The 20,156-nt window shown below is 37.8% G+C and overlaps 2 protein-coding genes across 2 annotated transcripts in view; both read left to right on the top strand.

Annotated features, from left to right (window-relative positions):
* The window catches only part of kirrel1a (kirre like nephrin family adhesion molecule 1a), a 49,107-nt gene extending 43,054 nt beyond the window's left edge, over window positions 1-6,053 (top strand). The window contains 1 exon segment of the mRNA XM_042512235.1: window positions 4,532-6,053. Coding sequence (XP_042368169.1) covers window positions 4,532-5,206 — 675 coding nt within the window. The 3' untranslated portion in view covers window positions 5,207-6,053.
* Window positions 6,054-9,363: 3,310 nt separating this feature from the next.
* Window positions 9,364-19,976, top strand: ndufs2 (NADH:ubiquinone oxidoreductase core subunit S2). The gene is made up of 14 exons (XM_042512107.1): window positions 9,364-9,490; window positions 10,873-10,976; window positions 11,445-11,635; window positions 12,114-12,234; window positions 13,131-13,243; window positions 15,201-15,275; window positions 15,445-15,522; window positions 16,302-16,387; window positions 16,504-16,623; window positions 17,103-17,232; window positions 17,504-17,599; window positions 18,680-18,763; window positions 19,621-19,678; window positions 19,768-19,976. The coding sequence occupies exons 1-14, from the start codon at window positions 9,384-9,386 to the stop codon at window positions 19,803-19,805; spliced, it is 1,401 nt and encodes a 466-aa protein (XP_042368041.1). The 5' UTR covers window positions 9,364-9,383; the 3' UTR covers window positions 19,806-19,976.
* The last annotated feature ends 180 nt before the right edge of the window (window positions 19,977-20,156 follow it).

The following is a 20,156-nucleotide window of genomic DNA, read 5'->3' on the forward strand; positions in this document are numbered from 1 at the left end:
CTGATGAAGAAAATGCACGAATTGGTGTATAAAAATCTACTAAAATGCAGGAAATTAAATTTCTGATGCTCAAAAGTTTCCAGCTGAGCACCCCAAACGCCCTGTATTGTGCTCCCCCCTCAGTGTTGAAACTAAAGTTTATGTATAAATGTAACAATGAAGCCTTAATCATTAATATAAACTAACTGATCACAAAAATGTTTGTTTCACTGCTGTTACAGAAATCTAGGTGCAAGTCTGAGTTTTCCTTTTACACACAGGTGTTGTATTATATGATTACTGCAACTTCACTACCTCTGCAAAAGACTGAATTTGATTTTTTTTTAAGTCTGATATGTTCCAAAAAAAGAGTTCAAATTTCATTTTTGAGAAAATCATCAATCGAGTTGTTATTGTAAAGTGTCATATTTTGCCCTCTAGAGGGCGCACATGTGCACCTAAAACAGGCAGAAGAAGACAAAGAGATAGACATCTCCAGACAGAGGACTGCAGGTGCAGATGCAGGTTTAATGCAAACGGCAGAACTGAATTAGCAGCTCAGTCCAAGTTCATCTAATGGAGAACAAACTGATGCTTGGACCAACATTTGTGATGATTATCTGCTTTTTTTTTAAATTGGATGTCAGATTTGTTTACACAAAAAAAAACGTTCCAAGAAAATTACCCAGAAATACAAAAAAAAAGAATAAAATTACCTGAAATTAAGCAAAAAAACAAACAAACAGAAAAAAAAACCCAGGAACAAACAAGAAAATGACCCGAAAAGGAGAAAAAAAGAGAGAAAAAAAAACCATTGAAACAAACAAACAAGAAAAAATACCTTAAAATAAAAACAAACAAGGCAATTACCTTATATATATATTTAGATTTTTCCCCCCTGCAACATAATTTAAATCTAAAATTTTAATGATAATAAATATATTTTTCTGGAGACTTTTCCCTAGTTTTTGATAATTTTCTTATAATTCTCACTCCCTTTTTTTTAAACTAATTTTCAAATCATTTTCGTCATCACCTTGTACTAATTTCTTGCAATTTGTGGGACATTTCTTGGCAAGTTGGTCATTGAATTTTCCCCCATGTTCAGGTTTTGCTCAGGTTTTAAAGGGTTAAAGAGCTTGAATGCAGCACAAGGAAACTAGGGGGTCAATTTCTTCTTTGGTCTTTGCTCTCAGTCCAGCTGTGGGGGAACTCACTCATCTGATGTTCGGAAACTTGTCTCACTCGTCATGATGAAATTCAAAGAGAAAATCTGGAAACAAAAGAATTCAGATTGGATGGAAACAAAACGAGAGGCGAGATAAAGGATGTTTGGGCGAACTCTGCCCGTTCAGCCGGCATGAATCATTTATACATTTTGACACCGTGGGGCCGGGCTTAGGTGATGAATGCGTTTCACGCGCAAAGCTGCCAAAATGTTCTGCTCAAACTCCCCCCCATGAATATTTTGTGAGGGCACACGCAGCACCCCTCGAGCTGGAGCGCTGCCTCGGATCACTTTGAAGAAACACAGACACGAATCCACCCCAGGAGATGGTTAGATCACCCCGACAACACACTCAGCCAGACTGAGCTTTTTTTTTTTTCCTCCCCTCCGCCTGAAGCGCCAAAGCAGTGAAACACAGTTGGGTGGGGGGGCAGTCGGGTACATGAGAGACAATGAGATGGCAGAATGATGTCGGAAGTGATAGTGGAGTGAGATGGAGTGGGTGTAGTGAGCAGGGTGAGCATCCTTCTTTCACCCAGACGATCTGGGATCAACGCGCATGTTGGCAGGAATCCACTCGGCTGGGGAGAGGCCGTAAAAACAAGGAAACTGAGTTCTTTTTTTTTTTTTTTTTTTTTTTTTAAAGCATTTGAAACTTTCAGTTTTCTTCCTTGAAACCAAGGAAGAAATAAGAAATTAGGAAAAGGTGACAAGAAAATGATCTGAAAATTAGTTTTCCACTAATTAGAAGTTAGGAATAATTGGAAAAATAGCCAAAAAAAGTCCAGAAAACAATTTATTGTTTTTTTTGTTTACACTGCTAACTTAACTTGGTGACATGGTAACGTGGTGAGAGATGTCCCACACACTGCAAAAATAAAGGGAGAAAATAATTATAAGTAATGATAATTTGACATTTAATATGGCCCCAAAAAAAGCAAGAAACAAGTAAGAAGTTACAAGAGAAAATATATTTTTAAAAAAAGTAAAAAAAAAAAAAAAAAGTAAATTTAGATTTTTTAGACATAATTTTAAACATATAATTATAATGATTATAGATATAATTTTCTGAATAGATATAATTTTCTGAATATTCTGAACGTTCTTGATCAATTTTCTAATAATTCTCCCCCCTTTTTAGAACAAATTTTCAGGTAATTTTTCTTCGTCAGCTTTTACTAATTTCTTTCACCTTTTTATTTATTTATTTATTTATTTTTTTTTTTACCTTTTTTTATTTTATTTGCAGTAAATTTCTGGTGATTTTTGTTTAACTCATATATTTTAACTTTAACTGTCTTTAAATAAATCAAGCCAATCTGCTCCGGTTTTGATCCTCTTTTTATTATCATTTCTATTGTAATGTGCATTAACCCTTTGAAACTTGGGCTAGTTGATTTGACATATTCCACAAACAAATGGGAGGAAGGCAGTGAGCAACTTGAGAAGAAATGACTCAGAAATAGCAAGAAATTAGTGGATAAAAAGTACACGAGAATTAGAAAAATTGAAAACCCTCCATGTTACCAGAAAGGATATGGACCACACTAAAACTCAAATCACATGTCAAATAAATTTTCCCCCAAAGATAGTTTCTGTCACTTTAGGTAGTTCTTATCACACCGATTTGCATTCAAGCATCCATTTTTATGACAAGTTTGGTTTTGATTAGTTATTTAATGCTATAAAAAGGGAATTTGACCCCATAATTTGTGAATATGTTCAATAACCATCTAGTACACTTCTCGATTTTCTGGAGAAAGACAAAGGCAAGTGCGACAAGAATATATATATTTTTTATTATGGATCTTTAAAGGTCATTTAAAAGTTTTAAAATTCAGTCCATGAAAATGTGTTAGAAGCTTTGATACAGCAGGAAAACTGCTCAGACTCCTGCTCCAAATGATGTCACCAGCTCAAGATGGCACCATCTGGGATATTTTGGCTTCATGTACAATGGTATGAAGTTGAGTGTGGTCCACTTTATTGTCAGTCATTGGTATATATACCATGTGCTTTTACCATGCAGAATAGGCAGATGGAATTTTCTTCCCACATCTTTTTTTTTATATTTTATAACCGGACTTCATAATTGTATGCTAGGAATATTTATTTTGAAGTCCCCAGAGGTTCTAGAGTTCATCCTGTTAACATTTACTGACTCCTTCCTTTAAAAGTTAATAGATACAAACTATATAAAAGATCTTTTGAATTTTAAGCCCCCCTCAATACATAGAACATATGCTTTTACCCCCTTAATGAAAAACATGAAAGTAAAGTAGGACAAAAAAAAAGAGCAAACTGCTCTCACAGCACAATCTGGAGGAATCTGGACCTGGATGCCGACCAGCTCCAGACATGCACTTCACCCTGACCTTTGACCATCTACAAGAGAATCACTCTTTGGGGATTAGAGGGGAACAGAGCAGTATTATTACAGAGCCCTTTGGACCTGCAGAATCTGAATACCAAACCAGAGAAAATGTTGCTAATTTATGTTTCAAATGTATCATATTAACATTTTCTCTGGGTCACAAAAAAAAAAAGAGCAAACTGCTCTCACAGCACAATCTGGAGGAATCTGGACCTGGATGCCGACCAGCTCCAGACATGCACTTCACCCTGACCTTTGACCATCTACAAGAGAATCACTCTTTGGGGATTAGAGGGGAACAGAGCAGTATTATTACAGAGCCCTTTGGACCTGCAGAATCTGAATACCAAACCAGAGAAAATGTTGCTAATTTATGTTTCAAATGTATCATATTAAGGTTTCTGCAGCGTGGTAGTTTATGAGCCAACTTTGACATTTTGGGAGGTGGATGAAATTGTGAATGTTGTGCATCTCAGCTTGACGCCTGCAAAGAAAACAAATTATGTTTTAGAAAGTCATTGCTGTGTCTTTCACTGGCTTTTTAGCCACCAAAAGTGGTTAGTTTTTCACCAGGACATTGCTGCATTTTCTGCCGAGATAGCATCATGAAAAATTGTTTTTCACAGAGACTTTGCTGCCTTTCCAGCGAGGATTGTGCCACCCAAACTGTGAATTTTTAAGCCAAAACAAGATTTTGTCCTAACCACAAACAAGTTGTTTTAATGCTTGAACCTAAAGACATGTTCACTGCGTTGTTGAAATGTGAAAACATGTAAAGTTTCAAAGTATCTGCTCAATAATAACATGCAAATCTAATGTATCTGTTTTTTGCAGAAATGTACATTTATTCTATTGCTGGGTGATTGGCGTATAAAACTTTTGCTTCCCTCATTACATTTTGTCCTAATGTCCTCTCTGTTTTTGTCTCTTGCGTTTGTTTGTTTCTTCAGGACCCCACTAATGGCTACTACAACGTGCGAGCCTCCACCCACGATGAAGGCCGCCCTGCCTCCCGCTCCACCTTGCACTATTCTGACTACCGCTCCCCCGCAGGAACACCAGGGGGAGCTGCGTCTATCAGCAGCAGTGCCGGAGGCTCCGGAGCCACTGCCAGCGGAGGAGCCCCCGGCCCCCCCGGGCCCCGCACCTCTCCTGGCCGCCCCCAGGCCTGCTACGACCCCCGGCCCCCCTCCAGACTGTCCCACATCAGCTACGCCCAGTTCAACACCTTCACCCGCGCGGGCCAGAGCCAGCAGCCCCCGCCTAACCCCGCCCCCGTGGCCAGCGACTTCCCGGGAGACTGCAGCCTCCTGGACTCCACTTCCCAGCTGGCCTATGACAACTATGGATACCCCTCGCATTACCAGACCTACCGCATGGGTTTCGCCCCATCCAGCTTGGCCCCGCTGGAGGCCGGACCATCCTACGAAATGTACGGCGTGGGATCCGGTGTGGGACCCTCGGTGGGGAGCCCCGGGGTCGGCGTGGGTCCCGGGGGTCCCGCTCCCTCGGGATCAGAGACTGGACTCGGGAAGTACGGCAGCTCCACTCGCTTCTCCTACACCTCGCAACACTCTGACTACTCCCACAGCCGACACACACAGAGGATGCAGACTCACGTGTGAGACCGAGAGAAAACACCTCACAGTCTTAGCAGAGCATGAGGACGCATCTTATAAATAGTGTCACATCGGAAAAACACACACATAGATTTACACGCACACATTTTTCCAACACGCCCTACTGAACACATCACACACATGCACAGTCAGAAGACCATGCCCGTGAGACAGGGAGGGTTCGAGAGAGAGAAAAAGAGACAAGTGGAAAAGTTTTAGTGAGACAGGGAAGGGAAATTCCACACAATTTTGAATTCCCTCACTCCCGATGTGTTTGTATATCCGAGCTCTGAAAGAGCAGACGGCGCAAGTCACAATCAAGACTGGGAACGAGAGGGAGAGCCAGAGGATGGACGAGAAATCACAGATCTTCGGAGCACTATAGGTTTTTGCTATGACTTTGTAAATGAGGAGAACGTCTTAAGGGAAAACTGACTGACTGTCAAATATCGGGAGAAACCTCAACCAGTGGAAGTCATTTCTGGCCGCCATTTTTAAAATTTCTTTGCTGGTTGTCTTGTTCAGCAATCATAGAGCACATCAGGCTTGGGTGGTATATAATTTTTCATACCTTCCTGAAATTCCATCAGGTTACACTTTAGGCTATATGACAACTAACTTTCAGCTTTTCAGACAAACAAATACAAGGTACAAGGTAGATTTATTTGTCATTTTTCTGATAAGAAAACAAAATGATAAGAAAAGTCATATTCTCTCGCCTATTTTCCTTTTAACCTGAGCAGATTGGCTTGATTGGCAACGAGCAACTTAACAAGAAATGGCCCAAAAATTGGCAGGAAATTAGTAAAAAGTTACAAGAAAATTACTGGAAGATAAGCATAATAAAGTAAAGCCAGAATAACAAAAAGTGCTAAAATTTATTATTACTATTATTATTATTATTATTATTATTATTATTATTATTAATATATAAAAATATAATTATAATTTTATGGATTTTTCTTTTTTTATAATATCTAATAATCCATCCCATCTTATTTTCAGATAATTTCCTTGACACCACTTACTAATTATTTGCAATTTACCTGACATGTCTTGCCAAGTTGCTCATTATGTTTTTTCCTGAGTTTTTGAAATAATTCGAACCAATTTTCTCAGGTTTGAGTTATGAAAGGCGTCTGAATGCAGCAGAGGAAAACTGATGTCAATCCAGCTCCTAAAGGGTTAAAAAGTAATCATAAAATGCACCTCATTAAAACTGGACAGAAACAAAATAAAACTCACTCAAACTGCTTGGTTACTGTTGTTAGTAATCCAGTTCGTAAATCCACTGTTCCAACAATCACCAATCCCGGTTTGGTTGAAAAAAATCCTTAATTCATCAAGTTAGCTGTAAAAAAAAACATACCATTGTTCCCCATGGTCTTTCTGTCGCTGGCCGCTGGCTGTTCACAATCCTGTAACTTCTCCCTCCACCACTAGGTGCTGTGGTTGCAAATTAGGTCAAATAAGTTTTTTGCCGCTTGAAACAAATGGAAAACTCAAACAGCTGTAAATTCCCAGGACTGATACTGGCCAAACTTTCCCCTTTAAAACAGGTTATGTGTATATGTGACGTAGTGTGGCTGCGTTTGCTATGGGAAGCGAGTCTCTCCTGCGTGTGTTCTTTGCAGAAAAGTACTGTTACCAGGCTGGCAAGTGTCTCAGACACACTGAGGCGCATGCATTTCCGAAATGTTATCATGGGTCCTCAAAAAGTCATGGAAAAGCTTTGAAATTTTGTCCATGAAAATGTGTGGGAACCTTGGAGACTGAGATCTGGTGGTGCGTGCTGTGCACTACATACAGTGAGTTTAACAGAAAGAGGAGCACCTGTGTTTATGAAGGTATTGAAAAACACTTTCGGGATTTCTAAATACCCTGGTATACTGTAATACCGTTATACTGCCCAAGCCTAGAGCACATATATATAGCATCCCAGAATGCCCTTGTGTACAGCGGTACATGCCATCATGCCTGTTGGGCGGCGTGCAAGAGCAAGTCGGGGATCATCATTTTTGCACTGCATTGACAGTATTCATGCTTAAACGTCCCTTATCTATATCTGTGTAATGTCTTCTTTTTATTTGCACACCAGACTAGAGCTTTGTATTCTATTTTTTAACATTACAGAATTATTTTTGTCAATGTAAAACATGTAATGTGTACGTACGGACCAAAAGTTTGAGCCCGCTTGAGCTCGGGTCGCCTGGGTGATTCCACTGAGACAGGAGCAAGGAGTGGACGGCAGAGGACGCATCTGACATCAGAAGGGTGTTATCAGTGTATAAAAGCAGAAACCTAGTGCCAAGTGTTCATGTTGTTCTTCACCTTAGACCATGTATATGCAGTAGAAGCTCCTTCTATTGGTGACTGTTGCTTTACAAACCAGGCTTGGGGCCTTGAGTCATTCCCAGACATTTTTTTTCGTAGGTTGGAGCCTTTTTTTTTTTTCTCGGAGCTCCGAACTCCAAGCTTGGTGCAGACAGAAAGATCGAAACACAGATGTTGGGTTTAGAACTGAGTGGCCTTATAGGGGAACATACATTTCCATTTTTAAATCATTCCTCATTGTCTGTCTGCCAAAAAAAAAACAAAAAAAAAATGGCCGGAGGAGAATGTGTATGGAGAGGTTCAATGAAGGCTTGTCCACAATATTGACATATAGTAGTGTGTGAGTGTGTGCGAGTGTGAGAGAGATCAAGAGGGAGTGTGTGGGCGTTGGCGCGCACATGGATTTGTACAGTGTGTTTGTATAGATGTGTGAATGACTGGATGGGAGGCATACTGTAAATGCGCAGCGCCCGGCTCGAGCGCGCGTGGCTATCGTATGCATGTATACAGTGTGTGTGTGTGCGCGCGTGTGCATGTCTGTGTCTAAGTGTGCGGGTGTGTGTTTCAGTATATGTCCATATCATTTCTCTCACAATCCTGTTACAGTACTTTTATACCTCTGGTAGGACTGTATCCTGTATTATTGTGTCTTTGAATTTAGAAAAAAAATCCAATGTTTATCTTATTGTACTGTTCTTCGTAGCAGAGACAGCTGTTCAAAAGATGTACAACGAACGTTATCAAACTCTCATTTTTTAATTTCATTATCTTCAATATTTTTTAAAAATGGTATGTAATTATTTTTCCACAGTATTACATAAATAAAAGCACTGTTTTTTATAAAAAAAAGTGAAGTTTGTCATCTTTGTGCAGATGGATTTAAATAGACATGTTTGTTTATTTTTTGTTGGAAACACCAATTAATTGTTAATGAATGGTTTCCTAAAAGAATATTATTATTTTGGAATATGGCAACAAAAGAAAATTTTCAAAAAAATTGTAAAAGTACAATAAAATTAGTAAAAAATAATATTAATTGGTAAAAGTTAGTAAAATTTCAAAAAATTAAAAAAGGAAATGAACTGGAAAAAATGCAAACAATTTTAAATATGTAATTCTGATAATTATTAATATAATTTTCCCAAGCTTTTTTTCTTTTTTAAAAAATTGTTTTTTTTCTAAATCTACACCAAAAAAAGTAATTTGTGGAACATTTCAGACAAAGCTCACCAGGGTTGTGCAAAAAGTGGGGATTGATTATTTACAACTACAAAACGTTTTGTAGCGTTTTGTCATATTTGCTTGTTCTGTCACTATATTCTAACAATAGTACATAAGACAGAAAATCTGCGGAAAAATCATGTTCTTCTGGCTCCTCCTAGTGCTTCTAATGGCTGCTGCAGGAAGCCTTAATAAAAACAACTAATCAAAGCCAGAAGGAGTCTGTAAGGCAGCTCGTCAAAGAAAAATGTCCAGAAATACACATTTATTATTCTATTAATTACATAGTTAAGACCATGATACAAAAAGAATTTTTCTGTTCTATTTTGTGTTCTTATTTCAATCAATTTTATACTTTTTATTTATTTATTTATCACTAATTTCTTGCTTATATTTGGATATATTTTTATTTATATATTTAAATTGCTCGTTGCCCTCTTCCCATATTTTTGGAAGAAATCAAGCCAATTTACTCAGGTGTCAAAGGGCTAACCAGAAGCTACAGTGTGTACTACCCATCAGACCGACAGGTGGCAGACACGCACGTGACAAACGTAGTGCGCCTTTAAAACAACAAAAGAAGAAACTCCTTTACGTCATTGGCCAGACCGGTTGTCCAGCAGCCAAGATGGCGGCCACGATGTTGAGGTCGCTTACTAAACTAGGACGTCCTTCAACAAAATTAATATTAAGTAATAACTTACTGAGTCCTGGCTGCACTGTCGTGCAAAACAGGTAAGAAAACGCAGATACAAAACGCGTCGCTTCGCGTAAACACTGTTTTTGTCGCCGTCTGAGCTTAGACTCCACATAAATATGCTCACTGAGGGGCTAATGTTAGCATAAAGCTAAATGAGCCGACATGGTCTCCGCTAAATAATTATTATCATCAGCTGCAATTTGTACTTTATGTCTGAATGGAAAACGTATTTGCAAAGCACACAAATGAAGCTAGTCGACTACTTTAGCAATGTCATTGTTATAGCACGTGTACGTTGCAGATTAACGTTAGCCTCTCAGCTGTTTACGTGTTACCTAAGCTGTATTAACAGTTAGCCGTCTGATTAGCCAGCGTGTGTCAGTGTTTACCACCCTTGTAATGTGTATTTTTTTATGTTCTATATAAGGTCACCATACTTAACGTATTTTACAAGAATTAAATGCTAAAGTCGTCAGTTAAGGTTGATGGTGCGGTACTTTAAACCACATATTATTTAAGATAATCAGCGTTGAACAGGGTTTGTTTGCAACTGTTCGTTAGCTAACTTCCTTCGTGTGCTTGTTATGTAGCACCAAAGTCAAGGGGACTCGGACATGTATGGGAAGCAAAGGGCTTGTTATTAATGTACTCCGATACTGGGTCTTCATTTAACGATATTTGAGTTAAAATTAGGGGTGATGACAAATAATCGACGATCAGTCGTTTAGAATTTATTTGCACATGTGAAATTTATCGATAGACTATGCTGTCAAAGTAGATGCAATATGTTGCCACAAGCTTTAAATTGGGAAAACACGCATGTGGTATTATTTGAAATAAGCAAATTGTTTTTTTTGTTCTACAGTCGATTAATCTATCAATGATTTTAGCAATAATCGATTTGGAAAAGTGCTTATGATTTGCAAATTATGTAGCTGGGTATTGATGTCAGAGTTTAAAAAAAGTAGCCCCAGCCAAATGCTTGTTAATTATGCATGTGGCTGTTAAATTTGCCTCACTCCCAAGCCCAAAAAACAAGGGTTATCTTTTGAATTTGGAATCCATGAGCCACAGTGGCAGGTGGATAAAATATTTATTTTCCAACCCTGGTTGATGTTGCCAAAAGGAGCATTAATAAACACAGTTTTTTATACCAGCATGACTCATAAATCTGCTCTGCGTTTCTCCCTAAGGAGCCAGCATCAGTTGTCAGGTTGCCAATCACTGTGTGACCCAGATTATCACTCATTCTTTAATGACGGGTTTATCAAAATGGGATTAGAGCCTCTTTGGCTGCATGCAAGCAGCGTGAGAGGTGGCACCTACTTGGCACGTCTCTTCAATTTGTCTGTGATCAAACCTAAAGGTTTACAAACACAACCTTCCTTGTAAATGATATTCTGAATGCTTTGTGCAGGCAGAAACAATGGCAGCCAGACGTGGAGTGGACGGAGCAGTTTGCGGGGGCAGTGATGTACCCCACTGCCATCAATGAGAAATGGACCCCGCCCCCATGGAACGGTACCATCCACACACAGTCACACTTTTGTTTCAGATCAAACTACACAACCGCATTTGTTTTAATTCCGCTCTGCTTTGAAGCATATTTTGATAATTGTTACTTCACTTGGATGTTTGAGCTTCCTGAAATATCAGAAACTTGAGTTACACTTTATGCAAAGAAAATGTCCTTAACTTTTTGTTCAGGCGGTATTTTAGCGCCACTAGTTAAAAGATTCCCCTTCCTCACTACCTACTTGGATTTTGTGTCTTATTTATTTCAAAGTTAAAAAGTTTTTTCCCCATGATATGGAAACAAACTTGACTTGTTTAAACCTTATTCTGTGACTTTTGCTTTATTTGTTCCTGTTTGAATTTTGAAAAATCTGATCCTGTAGGAAAACCAAGTTTTTCTTTAGTTTTGTTTTACTCTTCAGTGATTTTCTAGCCTTACCCTCTCCTGATTTATTTTATTTATTTTCCTCACAGACAAAGATCCTCCTGCGGAGAAGGATGTCTCCAACCTGACCATCAACTTTGGTCCCCAGCACCCTGCGGCTCACGGCGTGCTGCGTCTTGTCCTGGAGCTCAGCGGAGAGTCCGTCAAGAAGTGCGACCCGCACATCGGCCTGCTTCACCGCGGCACAGAGAAGCTCATCGAGTACAAGACCTACCTGCAGGTACTGGACCACTCACAGCAGCTGTTAAAAACATTTCTGCAAAACATTCTACATTTTCTAAATCATATTTATTAGGAAGTGGTTTGGACAGCTCATACTGCATGTGTGTATAAAAGACAGAAAAATCAGGAAGTATACAATCAGCAGTGCTCTTCTTGGTTTTAATGGAGCTAAAAACAGCAACTGTGGTAAATTTAGAGGACATTGCAACACAACTTATTGAAAAACCCTGTTTTCCTGAGTTTAACACAGCAACATAGAGAAGAGAGTGAGCCAGATTCACTGTGTTAAAGAAGATGGTTCAAGAGAAACCCTCCCTAGAAAGGGGAAATAATTAAACCTGACTTGAAAATGACAAATTAAACTCATGAGGTCATCGTTCGTGATAAAAAATTTAGAGGACATTTATCATGCCTTAGGTAATTCTTGGAATTCCCTTACCCAGAAGGCTTCACTTCCTCTTCTTTTAATGCCACAGGCTCTGCCCTACTTTGACCGTCTGGACTATGTTTCCATGATGTGTAACGAGGAGGCGTACTCGCTGGCTGTGGAGAAGTTGCTCAACATCCAGGCTCCGCCCCGCGCACAGTGGATCAGAGGTACACGCTGAAATCTGCTTCACCGTCTGAAGAATTTATATTGAATTATGTAAAGCCTTTGAAATCTGAGCAAGTCGGCGTAATGAGAAACTTAGTGAGAAATTACCCAAATATTAACCAGATATTAGTAAAAAGTTAAAAATTAAATTTTCAAAAAAAAAAAGGGAGTAAAAAACAAAAACGGTAAATGACCATAGAAAAGTGCGGTAAATGACCATAGAAAAGTGCAACAATAAAAGAAAAATAATAAATAGAAATGATATATTCTGTATTCTGCAGCCTTAATTTATATATATGTTATTATAATTATTATAAATAAGATTTTTAGGAATTTTTCCTCTCCTTTTTTTTGGATGATTTTTCTAATAATTCTCTGTTCTTTAAGCTAATTTTCAGGTATTTTTCTTGTCATTTCTGGGCAATTCATGGAACATTTTTATGCCAAGTTGCTGATTGCCTTAAATATAACAAAACAATTCACTCAGTTTGAAAGGTTTTAAAAGCTTGTGAAAGTGTCTGAACACAGCACAAGAAATCTGATGGTTTCTAATAGGTTAAGGCCTGAAAATGTCTCCATTAGGAACAGGCTGTCCTATGGCCTTTTATTTTGATGTATATATGGAATATCATGAGCTGCTGTTCATATAATTCAAACATATTCAGGCAAATAAATAAAACAAAGTACCAAAACATGTCAAAACCTAAAAAAATATTCAGTTTATCTCAAAGAAAATAAGTGAAAAATACAAATGTTGACATTTGTGCAGCTCGAAACAGTAAAATTTTGTTAAATGGGTTTTAAAAAATGTGAAAGAAAATTGATTTACCAATTACTTCTTCTGTCAATAGACTCCTCAGCTTTAAATGGGTGTGTGTTTCCTGTGCTGTGTTTGCAGTTCTGTATGGAGAGCTGACCCGCATCCTGAACCACATCATGGCCATCACCACGCACGCCCTCGACATCGGAGCCATGACCCCCTTCTTCTGGATGTTTGAGGAGCGAGAGAAGGTCAGAATCATGTTTAAAACGTTGTTCATGAGGGGACTGTACTGTTTGTAGACTGGCCTTGTTCTCACAGTTATTCAGAAAACACTTTTAAACTTCACAGAATATTCCTCAAAATACCAATAAGCCAGTGGTCTTAAAGGTGTTAAAATAAGTAATCGAGTTACTGAAAATGATGCAACTCTTTGGGAGTAAACAGAATATTTGGGGTTTTAAAAAAAGTGACATGACTTTTTTTAAATAGCTGCAGACAGTACATTGAGTTTAGTGTCATTCTGTTCTGTTGCCGACTGTCTCATTTCACCTAATTGGTTACATTGGATTTAATGATGCTTCATCTTCAAGGGAAATCGCTGCTTATTAAATGGAATCCTCTTCAAAACGGCTTCTTCGACTTCTACTAAAACCGACCGTATAACTGAATGCATTAGTTGCAGTTTTATTCATGGCTCAAAATGAAGCAAATGTATCACAGGGTTCCCGCGGATCCTTAAAAAGTCTTTAAAGGCATTAAATCCATCGATCTAAAAATGAGGCCTTAATCGGCACAATGTCTTAAATCAGTCTTTCAAAAGTCTTAAAAATGCTTAGACATTAGAGCTGGAATTCTTATTCATCTTTTTTTTCTGATGTTGCATAGCAAAGCTCAAATTAAAGCATTACTTAAAAATAATAATGATCATTTTGATTATTTTACTTCCAATTTTAAAGAATTTGTCTTAATCAGTATATGTGGCGTATATCACGTAGTTCAACAAACCAACATGTTTATCTGTGTTTTACTTTTGTACTGATAAAGTGGAGAAAAAGTAACTTTAAAAAAACTTTATTTCCTTTCATTTCACAGTTGTAGTACTTGCTGTCTCAGTACAATAATAAATAAATAAATAATGTATGTTAAAAGTTATTATTATTATTTATAAGGCACCTTTAAAAACATAACTTATAAAGTGTTTTGACTAAAAAGCAAAGCAGAAATAAGATGCATAGATGGAGATACAACAACAGCAAGCCAAGCAAACCTTTTGAACACAAGCAAGAAGAAACTAGACTAAAGTTAGTGTTCAGGACGCATAATGTCAACATAAAATTATACGAAAAAAGAGACCAAAAACAACAACAAAAACGATAAAAGCAATCAAACCACAAATAAAAGGAAATAAATGAGATAAATCACAAACTAAAAATATAAAAAAAGTAAAAATGAAATAAAAAGACATCGCATTAAAGCAATTTTTTAAAAAAGTGGTTTGTTAAGTAATTTAAAAGAAGTCACTGATTTCATTTTTTAAATTTAATTTTAAAATCAAAATTATGTAATGTTCAATATCATATTCAACCAATTCCCAGCAACCTTTTTTTGTATTTATAAAGCCAAGTGAAAATTTAAATAAAAAAAACGAATACATAAAAATAGCCCTGAGGTTTTACAAAGAAAACGTTCCTCCCATGCTGACACTTTTTGCCCTTTTTAATTCATTAATTTTGTCAGCAATCATTCAAATATCCTAAGTCCTAATATGAAGCCTTCGTCGAATGGCAGGAAAAAGGAGTTTTGTGTTCTTTAATGGTTCTTTTTGTTGTGGTGGAAAAGATTTTAACTAGTGGAAACACAGTGGAGCGCTGCTGCGCTCCAAAACAGACGACTCTTTTCTTCTGCTTTGGTAGTTCGGGGGCACCTTTCCCAAACCACTGTGCTGATTATGACGGCGCCACCTTATCTGTGTGATGTCACATCTGCAGTTACAAATGACAGAAATCCACAAAATGCAATCAGTGTTTTATTGGAGCTGGAGGCGGGATGAAATTTGACACTGGTAGCCACTTCGTACATTAAAAAGTATTACTACTCACAGAGTAAATAAATAAATCCCAAATACAAGCACTACCTATTGAGTAGATTGTCTTTTTAGCACTGACTATTTGAAGTCCTCTAACTGTGACCCTTATTTCCTCTCAGATGTTTGAGTTTTATGAGCGCGTGTCCGGAGCCAGAATGCACGCTGCATACATCAGACCTGGTGGCGTGCATCAGGTACGTATTTTATTTATTTATTTTTTTAAAACAAAATAAAGCCATCTCTCTGGAAAATAGCGTCAGCTGCAAAGAGCAACAACAAAGGTGTAACAAGAATATGACATGAAAATCATTTCATCATTCAGATGATGATGAAAATGAGGACAATGAGCCTTCTGTGTTTCAGGATATGCCCCTCGGCCTGATGGACGACATCTACGAGTGGTGCAAGAATTTCTCCATCAGAATCGATGAAGTAGAAGAGGTGAGTAGAACTTCTTTAACCCTTTCAAACCTGAAAACATTAGTTTGATTTCTTTAAAAAAAAAAAAAGAGAGAGGAAGGAAACAAGCAAATTAACAAGACATGACCCAAAAAACTTAAAATGTATTTATCTTTTGTCTTTTATTATAGGTTTTTGGTAACATAATTTCAAATATAAAATTATTATAAATATTAATGTGGTTTTCTAGACATTTTCTGTTTTTGGAATAATTTTCTAAAAATTGTTGCTTTTTTTCCAATGAATTTTAAGGCAATTTTCTTGTCCAATTTGTGGGACATTTCTTGCTAAGTCAGTCATTGCCTTGGGTCAAGACATGACCCAAAAATTTGCAAAAAAAAACATTACAAGGAAAAAAAGGTAAAGAAAAACAAAAACAAACAAGAAAACGGCCTGGAAAAAGTACAAAAAAGTAAATGTATGTATCATATATCTCTTATTTTACTCCATATTTTTGGTAACATAGTTGTAAATTTTCCAAAAATTGTTGCTTTTTTTTAAAACAACTAATTTTGAAGGTCCCCCTTTTTTTTTTTTTTTTTGCAATTTGTGCGACATTTCTTGCCAAGTTGATAATTGCGTTTTCCACCTCGTGTTTTCGAAAAAAAAATCAAACCAATTTTCTCAGGTTTCAAAGGGTGAAATAGCTCGTGAACCTAGCACAAGAGAACTGGTGTCGATCCAGGTCTGGAAGGGTTAAATCTCCGCAGGCTGTGAACACGATAGGGTGTGATAAGGTCTGTGGGTTTTCCTCCTTGCAGATGTTAACCAACAATCGTATCTGGAAGAATCGCACTGTGGATATCGGGGTGGTTTCTGCCGAGGAAGCCCTCAACTACGGCTTCAGGTAAGCCAGCGACGACCGTGGAAAGACCTTTTCCTTCCCCCTCAGTTTCATTTTTGTGAAATGTGGAACAGAAATGTGAATATTTTCATGGTCTCTCTCCTCGGCCCCTCCCTCAGCGGAGTGATGCTGCGAGGGTCGGGCATCAAGTGGGACCTGAGGAAGTCTCAGCCGTATGACAAGTATGATGAAGTGGACTTTGACGTCCCCATTGGAAGCAACGGAGACTGCTACGACCGGTAAAAACATCAGTTGAAGACATCATTTATTGGCACCCTCTGTCCCATTTTCTTGCCCCCTTTTCTGTCTCAAGTCAGGGGCCCGTTTCACACATATGTGCAACAGGAAGTCGCGACTGGTAACATGAGATTATTTCCTGTCACTCCCACAAAAAAGTCATCACCACTACTGCTGCAGGTGTATCAGTATCAAACACATTATTTAGACACTGAGAACTCTTTCAAAAAGGAAGATATTTGTCAGAATTTGCTATTAAAAAAAAATCAGCATATAAATTTCTAAAGTAGGTTATGGCACATTATTTTCAGATTTAACACTGTCTAACACTGCATGTATTAGAAAGGCTTTAATGGGCATACTGAAGAGCAATACATAAATACATGGTAGTGACTGTCGCATTTTCTCGAGGGCTGTCAAATAAATACATTTTTTAAATAGCAAATAATGGCAGAATTTCAATGTGTGTGTGTGTGTTTAGGTATCTGTGCAGAGTGGAGGAAATGAGGCAGTCTCTGAGGATCATGCTGCAGGCGCTCAACAAGATGCCAGAAGGAGAGATTAAGGTGGATGACGCCAAGGTGGCCCCACCCAAGAGGTCTGAGATGAAGGTGAGCTCACCGAGTGATGCTTTGACCTCTCTCAAAATTTTTTTCCTTTTTTTTTTTTTTTTTTGTCCTCTTAATGTGTGAGATGGTTTCATTTCAACTGCAGGCGGTTAAATCTTGAAAATCTGGATTTCCCCCTGTGCTTGATCATTCCTGTTAGGCCATTTCTTTCACACGCTTTACTGTGGCTGATCTACAGTTCACCTCAGTGTTACAACTTTCAGTCACTTTGTGTGCGTCAGACATCAAGCATTTTACCTGCGTCTTGTTCTAGATGTCCATGGAGTCTCTGATCCACCACTTTAAACTGTACACAGAGGGCTACCAGGTCCCCCCAGGGGCCACATACACCGCTGTGGAGGCACCAAAGGTTAGACTACTCTGAATGTCTATAACATTTGTGTATAAAATATCCTTTTTTAATTTTTTTTTTGTGGTAGATGTAGATGCCATTAGACAGTGGTTCCTAACTGGTGGGTTGTGGTCCAAAAGTAGGTCATGGGTCCATGCTGAATGGATGACAAGTGTTAATTTCACATTATTTTTAACTACAATGAATTTCAGGTACTCGGCATTTATTTTGAAGTGCAGTTTCTGTTTATTCTTGCAGTATGTATTTATGTCTTTGTGTTCTAAGTCAAGGATACTCAGCTTGTTTTACACAAGGGGTCACATTTGCAAAATGACTGGATGCCAGGGGCCAGTCACAGCAGCCCCATATATGTTTCGACCATTTAAGGACATTTTTACAGTTTTAGGATGCTTTCAGGATTTTAAGTCATTCTAAATGTTTTTAGGATTTTAAAGATGTTTTGGATTTTAGGACATTTTTTAAACGATTTTTAGGAAGTTTCTAGGATTTTTGGACATTTCTAGGATTTGAAGACATTTAAGGCCATTTCTGTGATTATTGAGCATTTTTAGTATTTTAGGACATTACCAAGATTTTAGGCTATTTGTAGGATTTTTGGACATATCTAAGATTTTAGGACATTATCAATTTTTTAGGACATTTCCAGGATTTTAAGATGTCTCTAGGTTTTTAGAACATTTGTAGGATTATAGGGTTTAGTCGGTTAGTCTGTCGAGGGGGCGGGGGATCGACTGGCACTTTTTTGATCAGCGGTTTCTATTTTGAAGTTATTTATGCAGCTCTGGCACTGTATGCATAATGTCGTTTACATTATACATGTGTAGACCTTGAAGTAATGACAAAGGAAAGATCCGGACCCCCCTGTGCTGGACCAGCAGGGGACCACTGCGCTAATAGATTTTAACTTAGCAAACAAAGAGTGGAAGACTCTGTAGATCCTTCGCACACACAAGGTTTTCTTTTCAGTCTTAATTAATTGCGAGGTCTTTTTCGGCCTTTAGGGATTTGTTGTGATATAATATGCTTACTACAATGTGTGTGTGTGTGTGCGCGTGTGTGCGTGTGTGTGTCTTGCAGGGAGAGTTTGGTGTTTATCTGGTGTCGGACGGCTCGAGCAGACCCTATCGCTGCAAGATCAAAGCTCCTGGATTCGCTCACTTGGTGCGTACTGAAAAACTTCATAAGACAGTGTGAAATATTAAACACACCGGGCATCAATTATTCAGGACGTTTAACGGCTTGTCCTCGAGGCTACTTTCAGTTCATTAAGTAGATTTTCTAAAGTACTATAGAACCATTTTTAAACGTGTACAGAAGCCCCCTCCTGCTCTCCTCCCTCCCTCCTTCCTGCTCATGTCGTAGCTCATGGCTGCATGAACTGCTGGTAACGCCGTTGTTTGGATTTCGGTCTTTAAAGTTGCATAAACAAACTATTAGAGTAGTTTTTGCATTAACTTAGGGCTATAATCTCATTATTTATTAATGTTGAGTTTTATAAGAGCGCATGTGGCCTAGAATAGCTGGTCCTCTGAGTGTTAACCCTTTAAAATCTGAGCAAATTGGCTGGATTTCTTTCAAAAACAAGCGCAACTAAAGAAGACGTGACTAAAAAAAATAGCTAGAAATGAGTGAAAATAATAAGAAAGTTCGTACACAAAAAAGAAAGTAAAAAGAAACTAAAAAGCAAGGCTTCAAGACTTTAAAAAATGCAAATAATATTGTTTAATATAATTTTAAATATGTATTTATTTTTGCTTATAATATTAATTTTATTTTACATATGTATTTACTTTTTACATCATTATTTTTATTTTTAAATTGATAAATATATTTTATTCTTTTATCCCTAGACATTTTTCCTAGTCTGAAAAATTAAAATATCTAAATCTACTAATTTCTAGCAATATGTGGAACATTTTAGTTCAGAAGTTTAAATATTTCTGAAGGGTGTCTGGGGGATAAAAAAAGTAATGTGGCCCCAGTTTTCAAAATATTTATAAATGTTTTCTTTTTTGTAGGCTGGCCTGGATAAAATGGCCAAAGGACACATGTTGGCTGATGTTGTGGCCATTATTGGTAAGAAATTGCTCAAGAATTTAGTTTCCAAAGCCCAAATATCATCATTTGTGTGACGCTGTAAAAACCTTTTCTTGTTCTTGCGACAGGTACACAGGACATAGTGTTTGGTGAGGTCGATCGTTAAGATGATGCTGCTCGTGTTTTTGTTCTATGAAGAAGAAGTCTCTCCTTCACACATCTGTTAGTCAGGCTCTCTTCCTGTTCACTATCCGCTGTAGTGAATCTTCTGACAAATGATCAGAATCAGTGATGTACAATGCTCAAATAACCCTAATAAATATTTTATGACCCAACAGCAAAGTTGTCAACTTTAAACAGTGTTTTTTTTAAATAAGATCTTAAACATTGGTTGTTGTTTTTTTTAAATGTTCCATTTCCTCACCTCTGAATATCAAGTATGAACGGTGACAGACAGAGACGGAGACCAAAGCCTCGCTGTGTGTCCTTCCTCTGGTTGGTGTTAGCGGGGGGGAGT

The sequence above is a fragment of the Plectropomus leopardus genome, chromosome 23 (genome assembly GCF_008729295.1).
Source record: "Plectropomus leopardus isolate mb chromosome 23, YSFRI_Pleo_2.0, whole genome shotgun sequence".
In the NCBI taxonomy this organism is placed as follows: Eukaryota; Metazoa; Chordata; class Actinopteri; order Perciformes; family Serranidae; genus Plectropomus; species Plectropomus leopardus.